Consider the following 18,649-nt stretch of genomic DNA (forward strand, 5'->3'; position numbering starts at 1 on the left):
AATCATCATGACGTCGCAGTGAAATCATACACGAGTCTTTAGGCCACATCGAGGAGTCATAATACATTTAACTCTAGAAAGATAACATTTTGCTGACGTACGTTAAAAATGTATTGGCCTTAGAATTAAAATTTACATAGGTATCCTTCTAGGGTTAATGTAGTGCCACTGAAAATCAAAATACGGCATTATTTTATTTAATTGAAAAAAATAATTTCAATAGATAATTCATGTTATTACAAAATTTATCATACGATATTACAATATTTAGCATTCTTCCATATTTATAACACAATTGTATTTCTTTCATAAAAAACTTCTGATCAATTTTTTTTAGTAAGAACCTGTTACTTTCTATCACTGGCAAACAGAAAGGTCCAGATACCGCGTCTTGTACAAAATCTACCAAAAAAACTTCAGCTTCTCTCGAAGCACTCAACATTTCATCTTTCGTGTTTTATTCATCAACTGCTCCTCATTGTTCGATTCTTCAACTAGTAGATTCCCAGGTTCCAACTGCAAGGATACTATGTTCAGTATCACTAAGATCCCCCAAAAAAGCTCTTGCATATAAATAACTACGCCGAGTACAAGAATGCTGTGAACTCCTCTAACAGAAAGTATTGAAATCATATTATTATTGCCAAGTATTATACATAAGTCACTACATGTCTGCCTATTATATGATTTAGCACTGGCCCATCTGTTTAATTGCATTTTCAAAATTTCCTATAACTTTTTCGCTACTCTTTTACATTACTACTGCTTCCCCTATTTAATTACGACTTAATGGTCATTTAATAATTAATAAAACTTCAGGTGATTCCTTATCGAGTACTACTTAGCGAGTCCGTGCATTTCTTAACATAAATTTGAGTTCATTGTGCCAGTCTTCAAACTCAAAACCAGCGTCAATTTTCTATATAGATCATATTGACATTAACTCGTCAAAAATAATAACGGTAAAAGCTTAATAACTAACATACAGTATTAGAATACCATTAGTACATTTAAAGTAAGTACTTTGGAATTCACCTAAAGTTTTATTAATTATTAAATGACCATTAAATCATAATTAAATACGGGAAGCAGTAGTAATGTAAAAGAGTAGCGAAAAAATTATAGGAAATTTTGGAAATACAATTAAAATGATGAACCAGTGCTAGATCATATAATATGCAAACATGTAGTGATTTATGTATAGTACTTGGCAATAATAATATGATTTCAATATTTTTTGTTACTGGAATTCACAGCACCCCTGTACTTGGAGTAGTTTTTTACACGTAAGTATTTTTTTTTGGGGGAATATTACAAGTTTTTGTTGCTCAACGAGATATAGAAGCTCTAAGCATTCAAATCTATTGTATATTGTTACAGATATAAAATGTAAACACATTGTGATTTCGCTAATCAAAAAAATATATTGCGTTGTCGAAAATGTTTAATGGCATGTCAATTTTAATTTGTAAATCGATTCCTATAGTAAATGCATCAATAACTTTTTCTCACACGTAAGTTATTTGATTCTTCTTCATAAGTTATTTGATTCCAAACACAGGTATGTTCAAGAGATGCTTCGAGTAAAGAGTTCGGCGGGCCGTGCCATGTACGGCGGGTTGCCTGTACTTGGCGCGAGACTCGACCGAGTCTCCTGATGACATTCCTCCAGCAACAGTTGATGAAAAAATCTAGAAAAATAAATTGTACATTGAGCTACAATATAAAGGTGACATGATTGTAGTTTATAAAAGTCGTTACTGACGATATGCTTAAAAGCAATAAGGATAGCGATTCTACAGCAGCAAGCAAGTGCTAATTCTAAAAACAGAACCGATGAAGAATATCGTTGTCATCCGGACTATTTCAGCAGCCTCGATATTAGTTCGTATGAATCTGCTGCTTAAATCAGAAAGTTAAATTCAGAAGACAAACAGGTTATACAATCAACCAGGTCATTTATAAGTGAATAATGTAATAATGAAAGTGTTGGACACATATGCAGGAAAATGCTTTCGAAGATTCTACACCCAGTGCCAATGTCCTGTATCCTTTCTGCCAGAGGCCTTGACAGTACTAAAAAGCTATAGCGAAGAACTGCAAGTAATCGAGGGGGTTTAAGACACGTTTCAAGCACTGGATAAAATATTGACAACCTCCTGATTTCAAAAGCGTTCGACAAGAATAGTGCATGTACATATAGTATAAAGAACAGAAAATTGACGCTGGAAACGGCTGCACAGAAATTGATTGAGAAATCACAATTAGAGCGATTACAAAGTCAAAGATCCTGAGAGCGAAAGACAACGTAAAATCTTTAAACGACACTGACGTCAGAGAGAACGTTCGTAGGAAATTTCTAAATGATGGGAAAAGGTGATTTCACCAAGTCACGTGCGCGGAAAGACGCTGTGGAAGTAACCCAAAATGGAAATTCAGTAGGCCCTGTTTGAATTGGTGGTCGATACGTCCTTAAGAACTGCATATCAAGATTCTTCAACTTATAGAATGGCGATAGAGTCGAACGTCCTGCAAAGCAACTGCGAGCTACTCGAATTTGTGAAAAATATGTCAACCAGGGTCTCAGTAGCGCGCTGTATGAGAAGAGAGCCGCCATATTCTCCAGCAAAAGATCGGTTAAGGATGAGACGCTGGATTGTAGCGACAATCTCGTTCTGATGTTGGAGGAGTTACTGGTTAACGCGCCAACTGCGACAACAGCGAGTACTATTTGCACGACGTGCAGTACCAGATTGAGCGACACCATCGCATGCCTGGAAATCTACGAAATATTCATCAGGAACAATATACTTTGCAAGCTGCATTGGAGAAATGTGTAAATAATGCCTTGAGAGGAGTGACAGTGTCCTCCTCTAATTGCGAGAAATTGGAAATCGTGCCGATGTAAATTAGCGAACATCTCTTCTTCGAAGTCGAACTCATTGCAGAATCAATAAAATTTGACAAAATTCCAAAAACTTTAAGCATAACCGGACACTACGCGCTTCGCGGAGCAGTGGCATTCGTGAAGCTAACTCTCGGTAAAGGCCATCGGACATTACGTCGCCTATTGCAGAAGGACAACGGGATCGTGGGAATGTCGTAATGATGCGTACAAAAAAGTCCAGACGCTGTCGCTCTCTGACTTGAAATGTATTCGCACGATACATCTTATAATTTACACCAAAACTGCCTATCCGGCTTTAGAGTAGATTGGCTGGATGAGAGAAATTCTCACTTAGATATCGTTAGTACTATTTTTTTTTGAACTATTGATGAGAAACGGCATGTGTTTACTTGAAGTATCGCTAGGAATCTTAAGTATTTTTCGTTGATGTTACTTATCACCAATACTTTTAAAAATATTACACTAATGATTTCTAACTGAGAATTTCTCTCTTCCAACGACTCTACTCTAAAGTCGGATCCTCGAAATTGGTATAAGCGAATCCACCGTACTTCCGAGAGCGACAGCTTCTACACTTCCTTGCGCCCACCATCGCGACATTCCCACATGCCCGTTGTCCTTTCACTTAGGCCACGGAACGTCCGATGCTCGACGTTCCAGGTCGGCCACGGGTCTCGTGAATCGTCCTTGGTGTGTTTTGTTCCACGAGATTTTTTCATCTTTCCATGAGAAGGTAGTAACCCTAGTCCATTTCAAGCAGAACTCAGAAGTTTAGGATTTCTACGGAGAAGAGTCACTGCTGAATGAGGTCGCCCCTTGTTTCGGGAGCTTCGGCTGTCCTGATGTTCGTACGTGGAATGACAATAACGCGCTTCACGCTCGTAGAGCTGTCCTGCGGATCCACAGTGGTGTCGCAGTCGCACCCGCGCGCGACCTTGCTGCTTTAATCGTTTTCTGGTAGAAGCCAACCGACTCGGGATGCCTGTCGCGTCGCTGACAGGCGACTGGCACGCCACACCCAGGCGACCGCTGTAACATACGCAAAGAACAAATGCAGTGACTCTTAACACGTTAAGCGCCACGCCGGCCCCTACGGACCAGTGCATGACTTTCCGTTCAGGCTTCGCTGGTCCGCACGGACCGACGGCAGACTTTTCGTTCGTCTTATCATCGCGTGCCTGTCGGTCCTTTCGTACTTGTGAGACTGAACGTTCAATTTAGGCGGCATCGTTTTTGTTTGGTCAATGCTTTAAGGAAAACAATATAATACTTAAAAATATTAATGTAATTTATTAACATATCTGTTTATACTCTGGCTCGCCTTTCGGCGAGGCACGGCAGAGCCCGCCTGACGGCTAACTGTGACGCGAACGGAAAGGCACGGGAATTCGGCGTGGCGCTTAACGTGTTAAGAATCATGGCCCACTGTGGCGGTCGATCGCCTGCAGGAAGAGAGAGCTACCGAGCACTTGTGTTCTGCATCGACATACGCGCTCACCACGCAAAATCCTATTGCTGCGGAAGAATTGATTATTGAGATAGAGAGTCGTCCAGCAATTTGGAACGCCGCGTCCAAGAATATAGTAACGAATGATATAGTGAATTAGACTCCTTTTGTAGGTCTTTTGATAGAAAGGATGAACCGAAAACCTGTTTCTTTTTTGTCTACGACGACAGCAAGTGAGATTGTACTAAAATAACCACTGCTGCCATCTTTTCGATATCCATCGTGTCACTAATCTACGAAAAATTTTCCTGTCGTGACTTGTCGCGCGTAAATGTTCACGCTTCAAAAATCGCTTGCGACAGTGTCACTTCGTAACCCTAGATCGTATCATGCACATAAAAAGCATAGTCCCGTCTGACAAATGGAATAATAACTGCGGGCTGCCGAGACGCAGAGGGCATAGGACTTTCGAAGTGGTTCGCAAACGCAGAATTAATCGCAGAGAACGTAGGACTTTCAAGGGGGATGTAGTCGCAGTCGCAAAGGTAGTCCATCCAATGATAAGGAGGTCACACGTTTAGTTCTAACCATGAGGCGTGTTAAAAGGTCTGAAGCAAACTGCCATTGATTATAAACTCATAGAACCTGAACCCGAAGTCTTCGAGGAGCATTTCAACCTCTGACAGCTTTCAGTTGCAGACACAGAACACTGGACAAGGGTAAGTCAGTAGGAGCGGGAGAAAGCAAAAAGAAAAACACGGGCGATCCCTTATCAGATTCACGAGAACAAAATACCGTAGCGACCAACCATACCCTTGCGGTTAGACTGTGTAAATATATCGACGAACGATATTTACCGCTTCGATTTCTGCTGCTTCTCACCGAACCGAAGCTCGAGGTGAATTACGCTTTAACTACCTACGTGCAACCAGCAGGCTGCTTGGCCTTTGAGAAACGTTAGTTAAAAAACCACATCGGCAGGTAAGAATTAAGGTGGTTCTACCGCCACGCACTAGTCAAACGAAAGTCAGTCATTTTAAAGAGTATGAAATAGTTTGTTATCATTTTTTTGCATAATCATTATGTATTATAGTTACGAATGAAAATGAATTGTTAGGTACCTAAGATATTACATAAATGGTTTTAGGCGATTTAAATTAATTTTTAATTATACATTGACTTACTGCATTTCTTTTTGACATTTGGAATCATCAGCGTTTTCAGTTTCGTATATATCGTATTAAAAATTATTACAAATTTAAACGAAATACAAACTTTTCTTGAAAAGTATGCATTGTTTGGTACGATGGTCTGTCGAGTTAATCCTAACATAACCTATATTTTTATTTCATACTAACATTCGGTAACCTTACTTTTTAAATATTTTTATATCTTAGATTCTTAGAGACTAACGCACGTTTGCATGTATTTCACAGATAAAAAATTTATAAGATTAAAATCTCAGAAATCCAGTTTCTTCGTAAGACCCTGTGTAATACATTTGAAATTTAGGGTTGAATTCCTTCGTTACATTGGCGGCAGCTTGCCTTTGCATTATTTGCTGATAGTTACTATAAACTTTGACTGCATTATATGTAAGTAATTCAAATTTGTATTTAACATGAACGGTAGCGATAGAACTTGCCCAACCGTAAGGGTCCACAACCATCGCAAGCGGCGTAACCCGTCAACTGTCGGTCCACGTGGAATATATTACCAACTTAGGGCGACTATGTAATCTACCAAGTGACCAAATACAGCCACACCCTAAATATCGTTCAACAAACAACTAAAGCGTAGGCAGGACTTTGCTCAGAGCCCACAAATTAAACCGACGGCCTCGCTTCCGGGATATTGGATCGTCATTATCCGCACGAGTAATCAATTTTCAAAAACGTCTTGTGATATTTATAACGGATTGGCAAAGCGGGCTCAAAGAACCAGACTCACAAGTTACGAGTGCTGTTATTCTGACGGAGTAATGTGAAATAATTGTGAATGTGAAATATGAAATCCCTCGATGTGAAATAATTAATTTGGCCCTGCGAAAGAAATAAGAAAAGTAAGAGTGAATGAGAGCGAAAATTAAAGAAAGAAAAGACAAATAGACATCGAGAGAAAAGAGAAAGACAATAGTAAAACATAGGGGAAATAAGTAAAACGAAAGGAATACAGTAAAAAAGGACGGAAGGAAAGAAAAGAAGGAAAAGGGAAACGATAAAAAAAAGGATTGGATAGGATGTGAGCGTCCGAGAGATTTATCAGAATGTCAGACTATCAACCATATATTAGACTGGTTCCTGGAAGCACACCTGGGACATTGAGCGCTCTGAGTCAGGACACTCTCTTAAGGGTCCCCCCCGCCCCGGCCACTTCGGGTTCTGCGCGGCAAACCTGCGCTTCGACAAATTTGACAATCTTTAGTACTTCTACGTGTTCCCCACGGTAGTTTCTGATTTTTAAGTATTAATTTATAAATTAATTTAATGAATTAATTATGTTGAAATTTCAATATGTGAATTTTACACTTCTATATTTCTTACCCATCAATCTCAAGTATCACTTAGAGCATGGGTTTTCGGGTTAAGTTTTGAGTGATAGTCAATAAAATTTTCTTCTATACAATTGATTTCTTCCTTCTTCCCGCGGATTATCGAGCTATATGTCAGACTCGTACGGAACGGTGTTAGACCATCGACATATAGTACGGAGTACACAAATCCTACTTCAAATCCTTTAAAAAAGTGTCTGCTCAAATAAACAAAGAGGAAATGAGATGGCGGTTCATCGTTCTCCTTTTCTAATGCTCCTCATTTGGCTACGTTCTCTACACTTTCGTACTACGGCTGCTGATTAGAAAGAGACACGTCTTGGCCGCCATCAATCGCAAACTTTTTCTTTCAGCCGACCATTTTTCTTATGTCTACGCGTAGTCCATGCTATACGTCGGACAGATTATGGTTTCCGACGGCCCACGTTTTGACGCTGCATTTAGTATCTCTGGACTGAGAGAAACAAAAGTTAAAGAGTCGTAAAAATTCATATCTGCATTATTTTGGGGGATAAGTATGATTTATTTAAATTCCAAAAAAAAATCGTTGTTAATTCAGTTTTTATGAAATTTTTTATTTCTTAAAAAATAACAATGAACGCAACAACCGGAATAATGTTGTATTCATATATGCGTGAGACACAGAGAGAGAGAGGGCGAGACAGAGAGGTATCTTAGTTAAAAAGAATCGTCGAACTAAAAAGAAATCGACCTAAGATTTTTTACTTTGCGTTTTGAGTTATGTGACGTGTAGTGAACCTGATGGTCTTCTTGATGAAAAAACGGATCTTTATCCAACAATTTTTATATCTCAAAAAATAATGACAATATCGATTTTTATCACACGTGAATTTTGATCCAGCTCGATCCATAGATGTTAAATACATAATTAAACGTATACGATTTATTTAGCAAAAAAGTTTGATTTCTCCCAAAATAATGTAAATATCGACTTTTATCACTCTTGCACTTTTATTCACCTTTATTCATAGATATCCCCCAAAAAACACTTACGTGTAAAAAACTACGCCAAGTACAGGAGTGCTGTGTATTCCTCTAATAAAAAGTATTGATATCAGATTATGGAGGCCAAGTACATAAGTCACTACATGTTTGCCTATTATATGATCTAACACTGGCCCATCGTTTTAATTGTATTTTCAAAATTTCTTATAACGTTTTCACTACTCTTTTACATTACTACTGCTTCCCGTAGTTGATTATGATTTAATGGTTATTTAATATATAATAAAACTTTAGCTGATTCCTTATCGAGTACTACTTGGCGGGTCCGTGCCAGGAATTCCAAAGTACTTACTTTGAACGTACTAATAGTATCCTAAAACTATATGTTTGTTATTAAGCTTTTACCGTGATTATTTTTGACGAGTTATTGTTAATATGCTATTTGAGTTTGATGATTGGTATAATGAACGCAAATTTATATCAAGAAATGCACGGACCCGCCAAGTAGTACTCGATAAGGAATCAGCTAAAGTTTTATTATATATTAAATAACCATTAAATCATAATCAACTACGGGAAGCAGTAGTAATGTAAAAGAGTAGTGAAAACGTTATAAGAAATTTTGAAAATACAATTAAAACGATGGGCCAGTGTTAGATCATATAATAGGCAAACATGTAGTGACTTATGTACTTGGCCTCCATAATCTGATATCAATACTTTTTATTAGAGGAATACACAGCACTCCTGTACTTGGCGTAGTTTTTTACACGTAAGTGTTTTTTGGGGGATATCTCGACTTCTAATTAATATTTTTTAATAAAACCAAGTGGAAAATATTTTTCATAGGAAGTCGAAGAATAATATACCTAAAATTAATAACCAAGTATAATTTAGGCTTATATACTTAAAAGTGACTAATTGCATTTAAACAGTCTGTATGTCACCCATTTGACTCTATAGTATATATAGATATACGCAATGATTATTTAAATCATGCATTCAATACAAGATAAAACATTATCATTATACCATTAAAAATTAATAGTTTGGAAACTGCAGGACAAATAAAAGCACTCATTAAAAAATTCATATATCGTTATGCAATCACTTTAAAAATTAACGCAACATAATTCCAAATGATTAAACTGTAGATACACAATATATAGATATACACTAAAATAAGATTAAAAATAAAAATATAAATGCATATATATACAGGATGTTCGTTATGAAACGCACTGTAGTAACACCATTACATTCCTTTTCAAATTCTAATGAATACGTGTATTTTCATTTTTTATTTCATGTATAAAAATTTCGAGATAATCAAGGTTGAAGTTGCAGTAATGCGACCAATCAGAGCGCGTTTAAACGGAGCGTAGATGACGTCGCGGGTCAGCCCACAAGGCCTGCTTACACAAGGCCGATAACACTAAGAGTATCGTCGTAGTGTCCCTGTTTATCTGCATGTAATTCAGTAAGATATAAGAGACGATAATCTTAGTGTTATTGGCCTACTGTAAGCAGGCCTTGTGGGCTGGCCCCGACGTCATCTACGATTCGTTTAAACGCGTTCTGATTGGTCTCGTTACTGCAACTTCAACCTTGATTATCTCGAAATTTTGATATATGAAATAAAAAATGAAAATACACGTATTCTTTGGAATTTAACAAGGAATGCAACGATGTTACTACAGTGCGTTTTATAACGAACACCCTGTATATATATATGTATATATGTATATACAATAAAATATACGTGTACAGAAACGCATACATAATATTTGTAATTCATAACTTTCGCATGAGTAATTTCGAATTTGTTTACAAATACTAGATGGTTGATGAATACACCTGTTGGATGTAAATAAGTGTATACAAATGCTTGATGATAGCAAATAAATTGAATGAGTCCTAAGAATTAGAACTTTTGCAAATAAGAAGAAAAATAATATAAAAATACGCATGAACTAAAAGAGAGAGAGAGAGAAATAATAAGAGAGTGGTCATGAAAATAATGCAATATACACAAGCCAACCATTACCCGTTTCATGTTTAATCCTACAACTGATAACCTGATAAGGGCATTGATTTGTCTGTTATCGGACTGACGTTCTTCAAGAGCAACTCGTACCAACGTGACCGACGTGAATGGCCTTTAGATTCAGGCTAGTCTTTACTTTGATTTTCATCGTGTCCAACACTATGAGTGACACTAATAATAAATATTTGCAATATTGACACAAGAACCGTCATATCAATTTTTTGCCATCTATCCGTACACGGGGGTACTACTGTTAATCACCCGTTTCTTTAGTGTGAAATACTTTCTATATGTGATAATACAGTTACATACTATTAACTTTGGGGATATATATATTTGGGGATATATATATTTGTTTTTTGATAACAAGAAATTATAAAAATGACGGAGGATTTCGAAAGAACATTTAATTTTATATCGAAAACATATCCTAGAATACTTTATATAAAATTGTGTGATCGAATGCTAGGCTAAAGCTAGAATAGACACAAATAACCACTTGAGTGCTAATGGGTTAAAAACCTGAACATTACATTCCCATTAGAGAGACCACGAAGAGACACAGAACAAAGGTATGACGTCACTACACTCTGATTGTACGACACATATTTATGGTTAATGGAGGACAATCACTGTTTATGATAATTCCATGGATATAACCAGTAAATGCAATATTGTCGTATGAATGTAATATTCTTGTGATAGTTTCATCATATACACATATATATATATTTGCACACAAATTATTTATGTATACGGAGAATATTTTACTATCATTCTTCGATTTTTTTCCAAACACAAATCTATTTACACGGTTCCATTTTATTTGCTGTCCCCGCCAACCCTCAGCAAATCTACCACACTCCATCATGATTTTCGTCGTATTTACGTTTTATCAGCATCCCCTTTATCTCGCTACGCTCTCCAATGAACTCACCACTTCCACCTCGTGCACCATCGCCAAAATGATTCAGGCAAATTTGTTGCTTAACGTAGTATCTGTCAGTCTATCTGCATGTACGTAGTGTGTCAACTGGCTTTTTTTTAAATTTTTTTTCACACTCAGTGCGTCTATCAACACAATACATAGGATTACGAAGTTACGGTAAAGTTAACGAAAATTCATACCAGTTTATAGTGACAATCGATCAATATTATTCCTTTTTTTAGTTTTAAATCTTAGACGGCCAGAATCATTAGTAAAATTCATGGCTATCGGATGGATGCCGCGTCTAGTTTCAGCGTATTGCCGACGTTTCGCGAACGTTCCAATCTGCATCATCAGTGCTAAGGGAGCTGCGATACTGAAGTTCCCTATTTTTCGGGGAGTCCTTAAATACTGGTGTTCGTTGTTCCACTGTTCCAGCACAACGAAATAAGGAACTTCAGTGTCGGAGCTTCCTTAGCACTGATGATGCAGACTAGAACGTTCGCAAAATATCGACAATACGCTATACGGCAACTAGACGCTGCAACCATCCGGACACCATGAATTTTACTATTATTCTTTTTTTACTAATATACATATAATATCACCATTATTCTGCCGCCGGACGAGAACCGTGATTTTGCCCCAAAAAATTGAATAAATCCTCGCCCCTCAACAGTCACTCTTTTGACTGCATGTGTTGTACATTTTTTGTCTTTCGACCAGTCTAATCGGTAAGGGTGGTTTTTTCCTTGTATATGATTTTCGCGATAACACAAAGTGGCGGGCGACAGATAGAAATACACTGGAAATTGTTGTCCGTTGAAAACAAGTCAACGTGAGGATTATATTCATCAGCGAATCATTTAATCGTATTCAAAATTGAGAACATGTTACCAGTAAATTGGCTAAAGTATCATTCGTAATAAATTAAGAATACAGCCGCCCTTTGGTGAGCTTGCCTGGAATTTTGTATCCGTGCAGAAGAAAAGTTCATAGTTTTCCTAAGCACAATACACATACTACATATTCAGGCTCCCTTAACGAGGAGCTTTATTGGTACTAGCGACTGGAAAATTCAATGCTTTGGCGACCTTTCAAATCGAGTAACTTTATTGAACTGAACGTTTATTCGAAATCTGTTTCTAACCTTTTTCACGCATCGTTAGAGAATCCGCAAGCAGAAGAGAATAACACAGAACTCCCAATGGAGCTAACTAGCTGGAAGCTGATATTCATGATTGGAAAATATCGCAGGTTAGAAAAAAAATTCTTATTAATGATTCAATGTTAAATCAAATAAGAAACCCCAAGAAAAAAGGCGTACCTTCAAAGTAATATCTTTGAAGGTACGCTTTCTTCTATTTTCTTTATCAATATCTATAAAGAAAATCTTTGCATACCAATAACCAGGATCCCCTTATCACAGCAGTGAAGAAAATTGGCAAGCATCCTATCTGAATAAATGATTCTGTCCACATCCCTTAACCTCTTGCTCAAGGAGTAGAAAAGATCCAATTGACGTTATATCCGGTTTACACTGAAATAAATTCCTTTTATCCACGTGTCCAATGTTTTACAAATTCCACGATATAACCTAAAAGATAATAGGCATATGGTATACAGTATACACTATACAGTCAGCCGTAAATATAAAACTTTATCAGGCTGTATAAGTTAGGTTAGGTTACCGATAGTGAAAATCAGAGTAAACCGTATGATGGGACAGGTCCTCTTGGGCCTTGGGATAATTTATGGTAGTTATCAAGGTTGATGGAGGTGGGTGCCGTCATATAATACCTATATGTATAGCAGACAGTACCAACTGTCATAACGGATAAACGATTGGCTCTATGAATTTTCACGACAGTTGGTCTGTGAAACCTGGTGAAACCATGAAACGACACTGTGGGTCTATCGACGGTTGAAACTAAAAAGAAATAAAAAATTCCACGACGTTCGATTCAGTGTTTACATATGTATACGTATTAACCCTGGTAGATTTATTAAAGTGTTTTGTATACCTGTACACATTGATTGATGCAATTTTTTAAATAAATGTCGAAAAATATTTTAAGTGGAATGATAAAATTATCATGTTCTTTCCCAGAACGTCCACTGACCAGAATCTTCAGGACCAAGGGAAATCCTTCCAGATAATGCCATTTGGAATTGATAAATACAGTGAGACCAATGTATGGGCCAATGAACCAACCATGTGGGGTATCATCGTATACAGTATTGTGATCCCTATAATTTCTGGACTTGGAATGATAGGAAATGCACTGATACTCGCAGTGCTCAGCAGGAGAAGCCTGAAAGCTTCCACTTACACATATTTGGCCGGTATAAATATATATATATATAAATATATACCTAATTATTATTATATAGAGTGACAATAAGACCATTATTAATGATGCAATTATAACTTTGTAAATACATTTTTTTCATTCATTTACAGTACTTGCTGGTTCCGATTTGGTCACCTGTGGACTCCTTCTCTTTTCCGGATTGGCCAGAGGTGTTTTTTGGGGAAGATCTGGTTGGATTGAATTTGATGTATTTGTTCATCTTCCGGTCGGATCCATCTCCTCAAATATTGCCGTCTGGGCCGCAGTGCTTGTTACTTTGGACAGGCTCGTGCTGGTTGCTGGGTATGAAATATTGACAGATGTGACAGAACAAGCGTTTTCGGAGATTATCGTAATCAAAATAATACAATAATATTAATACAACTATTAATGAATATTATCAAGGATAATAATGTCCTTTGAAAGTTCGATCACAGAGAATAACGACCTTTGCCACGAACCTGGGAATGGTCGCGCTTTTTTATTTCCCACTTTAAAAAGCATTGAGTTAGAGTGAATATGACACCCCACGTGACTGCTCCTGGTTTAATAAATCAATAAATAAAAGTTTCCTTAGCCCCCGTCGGCATAGAGTAAAATTAAGTGGTTTTAAAAAGTTTCCCGCACTTTTTCATTCCATCAAATATGCTCATTCAATTATCATTTTAACTTATGACATGACCTAAAAGTGCTTTGAAACCGTTTACATTTACAGATCACCAAAATGCAAACCACCAAAATTCTGCGACAATCAAGTAGCGCGAAAATTGTTAACCTGCTCGTTTTGCTGCGCCATATTTCTTAATCTTCCATACTGTTTTATTTATACATACAACGAATTGGGGGAGTTGACGACCACCGAATTTTTTAGATCTCGGTAAGTCCTATGTGTGGCATAGACAAGTCGCGGTGAGGGGCCAATCTTGCAATGGTTTCCAATGCGCAAGAGTCCCTTGAACGAGGACTTGTATTCGCGACTTAGCTATATGCCTACAACGAGCTAATTAAAATACTACTTAATTACTGTTTAAAAATTTGATCTTTCTAGATGGTACAATCTACAGAATTGGTTTCAATTGGTCATGTTCGGTTTGGTACCGGCTGTCTTTCTGCTTGTTGGTAACGGCGTCATGTGCGTAACAGTCAGACGCCTTATAAGACAGCGAGAAATATTTCTGCAGCGAAAACAAATTCGCGAAAGATACTGTTTAAACGTACTGACCGTACGTAAATAACTTAGTATATTATTATTGATAAATAATTCAGTCATTAGTTACACGTTAACGATACAAATATCCTCAATATACAACCTAATTATTGTAGTAGGATAGTTGAAGAGAATTTAAAAAGAATTGACGTTACACTTTCATCTTCTACAGGATCAAGTAAGACTGACGATTACGTTAGTGGGTATTGTTTTCTTGTTCCTGGTCGGTGAAGTACCGACGCATCTGGCGTCGCGACGCAGCGCCATATCGATCCTTTATGGCGGAGACGATACCAGGGTGAATGAAGTTTTTCTTGAAAGGTACGGCAATATCTTTGTATGTTGTTGTACTTTAGACTCTTGATATTTTCCTTGTACGTTTTACTTCTTCTTTATTCGTTCTCTCCTTCTTATCTCATCTTGCTTTAGATTTCGCATCATAGCGACCCTTCTCAACGCGATATCCAGCTCGGCCAATTTCATTCTCTACTGCCTGCTGAGTCCGCAATTTCTCATCCAGCTGAAGCAGCTTCTCAGGAGAAGGAAAGTCGTGGAGAAGAGGCAGCTGAACCTCAAGATTGTTACCATAGAGCAGCAGACTAGAGAGAGTACGGATTGTGCGTTAAACACTTCTAGAAGATGTCACAGCTCTATGTTCTGAACCTATTCCCAGCGTCACGATTAACATTCTTATTTTGCAGTGCAAATTCCCTCGAAGAATCATTTTTTGATGTAATTATTGATACACAAATACAGATGTGACGATTACTGATAATAATGTACGGTTAAATTATCTGAATTAAAATTACGATGCAGTATAACATCATGGTACACGTTATTTATAATTATAATTAAATATCAACGATTTACCTTAATTCCGTTAACTTGGTAAATTACGTTACCATTGTTTCCTTGCCGTAAGTACGTTTCTCCTTACGTCACGTTTGTACCGTTTTATATCGTGCAGAGCAACGGAATTGATTTCTCCGTCAAAATCTTTTTTGACAAATGTCCTGTTGCTCCAATATGGCGAGGTACTGACCACTGGCCTGCGCCTTGATCGAGTGATAATATCTGTCGTCACAATTTCCTGTTTTCTTTGAGACTTTAGTTCCCTCGAGCTCTCGTAAAAGATTCTTTTCACGATATAGTAAAGCAGCTCGACGACGCTGATGAAGGATCCACCAAGACACAAACCAAAAATTCCACCAAAGGACGCTGTGTGAATGATACACTATAGTGTTTTAAGTCACTATGTTTTTTATGATATTAAAAAAAAATTTATTTAAACTCACCAAGCACATCATCCCAAGACATTAATGACTGGGTCCGGTATTTCAGGCACGTGATGTCACGAAAGTTCACGAAGACCATAGAGTGATTTCGCATCACCATATCACGGCTGAGGCAAAATAATTATTTAGATTTATACTTATCATTTCTATTGTACGATTTAGTATATTCAAAATGACTTACAAATTGGCGGAATCGTATTGTACGTCCATCAGCTTTGCGTGTTCCGTGTTAAACGTGTAAGATTCACCACTGCACTGCGGCAAACACGAGCAATCGGCATAAGACGAATTATTTGTTGAGTGGGTAGTGCCGATTGTATGCAAAGTGGATAACATTCCTGTCATTCATTTATATTATAAATAAATAATCGTATTGTTGATTGCTTTGCTTTAATTGAATCTAGATTACTGTAAGGGTTTATAACCTGCGAGAAGGCACGCTACGAGTGAGAGTGAGACGTTAGCAATGACGTGCCTGCTGACGGGTTAATAATATAGTAAATAAACGTTAACTTACTCTGATAAGTCCATATGCAAGTAGAATCCATAAGACCGCAGGTTCTCACTTTGTCGTCTGTAACACAATCGATTCATAACCTAGAAAAATCATCTGGTGTAACGTTTCGTCTAGTACTTACATATCTTTGGATAATAAAACGGTGCGCATTCACAGAGTTTTATTATGTAATTCAATTTACATTCAGTAACGCAAGACTCAAAGCTGTATCTGTTCGTTATCCGCAGTTTCATCTGAAATGAATTCCAAGTACGGGGTGAATATGAATTTAATATTAAATCGCGGAAATGAAATCGCACGTACTTCATCGCTATACCAGCAATTTCTACGCTCCAACGTAAGGTCACGTACACTCTTGACACTTTCCACAATAGTTCCTGATAATATTATTGCTAATTCAGTATCATCCTCCACCACGGTCGATTGCAGATCGACTTCCGCATAATCGAACGGTCTGTGAATTAATATTGAGGCCCCTACGTATGGTCTTATGGAACCGCGATAATATTTGGTTTCAACGTTCAAAGCAACCGCTAGACCAACGTCTCTTCCGGCTCCAGGTGCCATCTAGGGAATTAATTTAAGAATCAGTAATCGATAGATTAATACAAATAATGGATATCAGCATTGACAATCACAAGAACTTCCTCCTTTCCTGGCAGCCACTCAAATTCGTCTTGATAGTTTATGAGATTTTCATTATTTTCTTTGGTAATAGATTTACTGGCGTTCACGCTAGATTTGATTACAGTGGACGGATCGTAGTCAGCGTGACTATAAATAAAGAAACTTCTGTGATATTGAATATTGTTATTGTTAATCCGTGACGATTAAATAATTGATTATTTAATTATTTACGAGCTTTCCAGTGATATTGTTGCATGGTAATTAAAGGAGCAGCAATAGCCCTCGATTGATTTAGCTGTTTTGAACAATTTTTTGCAATCGTATATTTGTCCAAGCCAGGCACATCTTACCAGTAACTTACTGCAGGGTTGCATCAACTACAAAAAATTGTGAAATGAAAAATAACATAAACCATATGGATCGAGCACTATGATTCGATCTAAAGATCCACTAAATTAATTCAGCTAAATGTATCCCATGACCTTCAACATCAGCTCTTCCGTTGGGATATTTAAATGCGCCAAAGTACGCATCACTGGAGCATAATCATTTGCGACATCCTCGGATCGAATTAATTTTGGTAGAGATATGAAAAAATTGTCTATCTCCGTCTGGTTGAATCCATATTTCATTCTTGGTGAGTGAGAGAGAAAAATCATTTATTAATAATAATTCACAATCTTAACCAATTCCAATTTCACTTACAGCTCGTTGGCTAATACTTCTGCATGGGGTTGATAGACCTTATTAAAATTGCAAATCGTCACTGCTGGAAATGGCAAATTCCATATTGGACTCGTGGTGGTGTCTATGGTGGTAACTGTGGGAGTTATCAAAAAACGTTGCCACACTCTCAACATCATGAAGACACTAAAGGCAAATCCTGAGCAGCATATCTGTAAAAGTCAACAAACTAAGCGAGGTGAGAAATTTTGGAAAAGCGAATTAATTATTAACCAAGTGACCTTGTCAAACCTTGTAACGGTATAATTTTTTTTTCTTTTTTTTTATCATTGCATTTTACTCACCACAAGCCAAATCAATTTTTCACAAATACTCGACTTCGACATTATTATATAGCGAAACCCATGAAGACTTGTGTTCTCACAGTAATTGCGAAAATCAAGTTTCCCGTTGCGCATAATTGGTCTACCAAATTTTTTTGGTCTTTCTACCAGAAAAGTAACAAAATCAGTTACGTTATAGCGTAAGTAAAAGCAAAGAAAAAAATTATAATTCGGTGTCGGTATACCTACCTGATTGACGGAACTGCCAATTACCATTTTTATGTATATTCCTTCCAGTGTTATACATTTCTTTTTCTTCAATGCCTGAATCTTTTTTATATAAATGATGTCACCATAGCAAGTATTTTGAAATTTTCACAATTACAACCTCCGACTAATTATATTGTACATCCAACCAAATAAAGCGAAGCTTTCCAACTGCCGAGACCGAAGGTTTCTCATTAACAGCGTATAGTCGGGGATGGTATTTAAAGCGTGTCAAAGTCAAATAGGGAAAACTACGTATAATGGTATAAAAGTTGTGTACTCGTCCACGATATTTGTAAAACTCTAGAAAGGCTCATATTAAAGTTTCCACATTTACTCAGGATGATCAATGGTCCCCACTCCTTGCCTCGTCTTTAATAATTAATACAGTCTGTTTTTCCATTTACTGTTAAGTAAATAAGCTCGAAGTCGCCTGTATGCATATATTTCTGTAGCCATTGTCCCATGGGTAACATTATTAGATAAATTGTAAAGGGTATTTCCTCTGTTCAACGTACAATTTAAAAT

General features: G+C 37.1%; 3 protein-coding genes across 12 annotated transcripts; 1 reads left to right on the plus strand and 2 right to left on the minus strand.

Moving 5' to 3' along the window:
• Positions 1-209: 209 nt before the first annotated feature.
• Positions 210-3,902, minus strand: LOC107268927. 4 transcript variants are annotated; one of them, XM_015742195.2, is made up of 3 exons: positions 3,460-3,902; positions 1,513-1,691; positions 210-516 (listed from the first exon to the last, which is right to left on the minus strand). In XM_015742195.2, exons 1-3 carry the CDS (start codon positions 3,506-3,508, stop codon positions 436-438), a joined length of 309 nt encoding a protein of 102 aa, XP_015597681.1. In that variant the 5' UTR covers positions 3,509-3,902; the 3' UTR covers positions 210-435. The 4 variants fall into 4 exon arrangements, 2 of the variants coding, with proteins under 2 accessions (XP_015597681.1, XP_024941962.1); XM_025086194.1 differs by having other exon boundaries at positions 2,848-3,902; XR_003060019.1 differs by lacking the exon at positions 210-516 and having other exon boundaries at positions 1,181-1,691; positions 2,577-3,902.
• Positions 3,903-4,602: 700 nt separating this feature from the next.
• LOC107268961 lies at positions 4,603-15,093 on the plus strand. Of its 6 annotated transcripts, none has more exons than XM_025086182.1 (8): positions 4,603-4,900; positions 5,049-5,074; positions 12,958-13,193; positions 13,312-13,504; positions 13,917-14,078; positions 14,250-14,424; positions 14,581-14,729; positions 14,838-15,093. In XM_025086182.1, exons 1-8 carry the CDS (start codon positions 4,745-4,747, stop codon positions 15,067-15,069), a joined length of 1,329 nt encoding a protein of 442 aa, XP_024941950.1. In that variant the 5' UTR covers positions 4,603-4,744; the 3' UTR covers positions 15,070-15,093. The 6 variants fall into 6 exon arrangements, with proteins under 6 accessions (XP_024941950.1, XP_024941952.1, XP_024941953.1 ...); XM_025086184.1 differs by adding an exon at positions 12,017-12,104 and having other exon boundaries at positions 4,780-5,074; XM_025086185.1 differs by lacking the exons at positions 4,603-4,900; positions 5,049-5,074 and adding exons at positions 10,333-10,491; positions 12,017-12,104.
• A 182-nt stretch (positions 15,094-15,275) lies between these two features.
• LOC107268960 (pickpocket protein 28) lies at positions 15,276-18,349 on the minus strand. 2 transcript variants are annotated; one of them, XM_025086166.1, is made up of 12 exons: positions 18,104-18,349; positions 17,876-18,018; positions 17,553-17,743; positions 17,330-17,480; positions 17,079-17,224; positions 16,859-16,994; positions 16,524-16,787; positions 16,342-16,453; positions 16,221-16,277; positions 15,885-16,041; positions 15,704-15,810; positions 15,276-15,626 (listed from the first exon to the last, which is right to left on the minus strand). In XM_025086166.1, the coding sequence occupies exons 1-12, from the start codon at positions 18,159-18,161 to the stop codon at positions 15,307-15,309; spliced, it is 1,842 nt and encodes a 613-aa protein (XP_024941934.1). In that variant the 5' UTR covers positions 18,162-18,349; the 3' UTR covers positions 15,276-15,306. The 2 variants fall into 2 exon arrangements, with proteins under 2 accessions (XP_024941934.1, XP_024941933.1); XM_025086165.1 differs by having other exon boundaries at positions 17,876-18,130.
• Between the last annotated feature and the right edge of the window lie 300 nt (positions 18,350-18,649).

The sequence above is a fragment of the Cephus cinctus genome, unplaced genomic scaffold (genome assembly GCF_000341935.2).
Source record: "Cephus cinctus unplaced genomic scaffold, Ccin1 Ccin1_scaffold0596, whole genome shotgun sequence".
Taxonomy (NCBI): domain Eukaryota; kingdom Metazoa; phylum Arthropoda; class Insecta; order Hymenoptera; family Cephidae; genus Cephus; species Cephus cinctus.

What these genes read in the sequence shown, in the direction of transcription:
- LOC107268927 (XM_025086194.1), bottom strand. Translation starts at nt 2,920, where the DNA reads ATGTTCGCTAATTTACATCGGCACGATTTCCAATTTCTCGCAATTAGA. An exon ending in ACACTGTCACTCCTCTCAAG is followed by an intron (nt 1,692 to 2,847) that starts GCATTATTTACA and finishes TTATTTTTCTAG; the next exon opens with ATTTTTTCATCAACTGTTGC. An exon ending in AAGAATCAAATAACTTACGT is followed by an intron (nt 517 to 1,512) that starts GTGAGAAAAAGT and finishes GTATCCTTGCAG; the next exon opens with TTGGAACCTGGGAATCTACT.
- LOC107268961 (XM_025086182.1), top strand. Translation starts at nt 4,745, where the DNA reads ATGCACATAAAAAGCATAGTCCCGTCTGACAAATGGAATAATAACTGC. An exon ending in ACCGAATTTTTTAGATCTCG is followed by an intron (nt 14,079 to 14,249) that starts GTAAGTCCTATG and finishes TGATCTTTCTAG; the next exon opens with ATGGTACAATCTACAGAATT. An exon ending in ACTGTTTAAACGTACTGACC is followed by an intron (nt 14,425 to 14,580) that starts GTACGTAAATAA and finishes CATCTTCTACAG; the next exon opens with GATCAAGTAAGACTGACGAT.
- LOC107268960 (XM_025086165.1), bottom strand. Translation starts at nt 18,130, where the DNA reads ATGGTAATTGGCAGTTCCGTCAATCAGGTAGGTATACCGACACCGAAT. An exon ending in GTTTTATTATCCAAAGATAT is followed by an intron (nt 16,278 to 16,341) that starts GTAAGTACTAGA and finishes ATTGTGTTACAG; the next exon opens with ACGACAAAGTGAGAACCTGC. An exon ending in CAATACGATTCCGCCAATTT is followed by an intron (nt 15,811 to 15,884) that starts GTAAGTCATTTT and finishes ATTTTGCCTCAG; the next exon opens with CCGTGATATGGTGATGCGAA.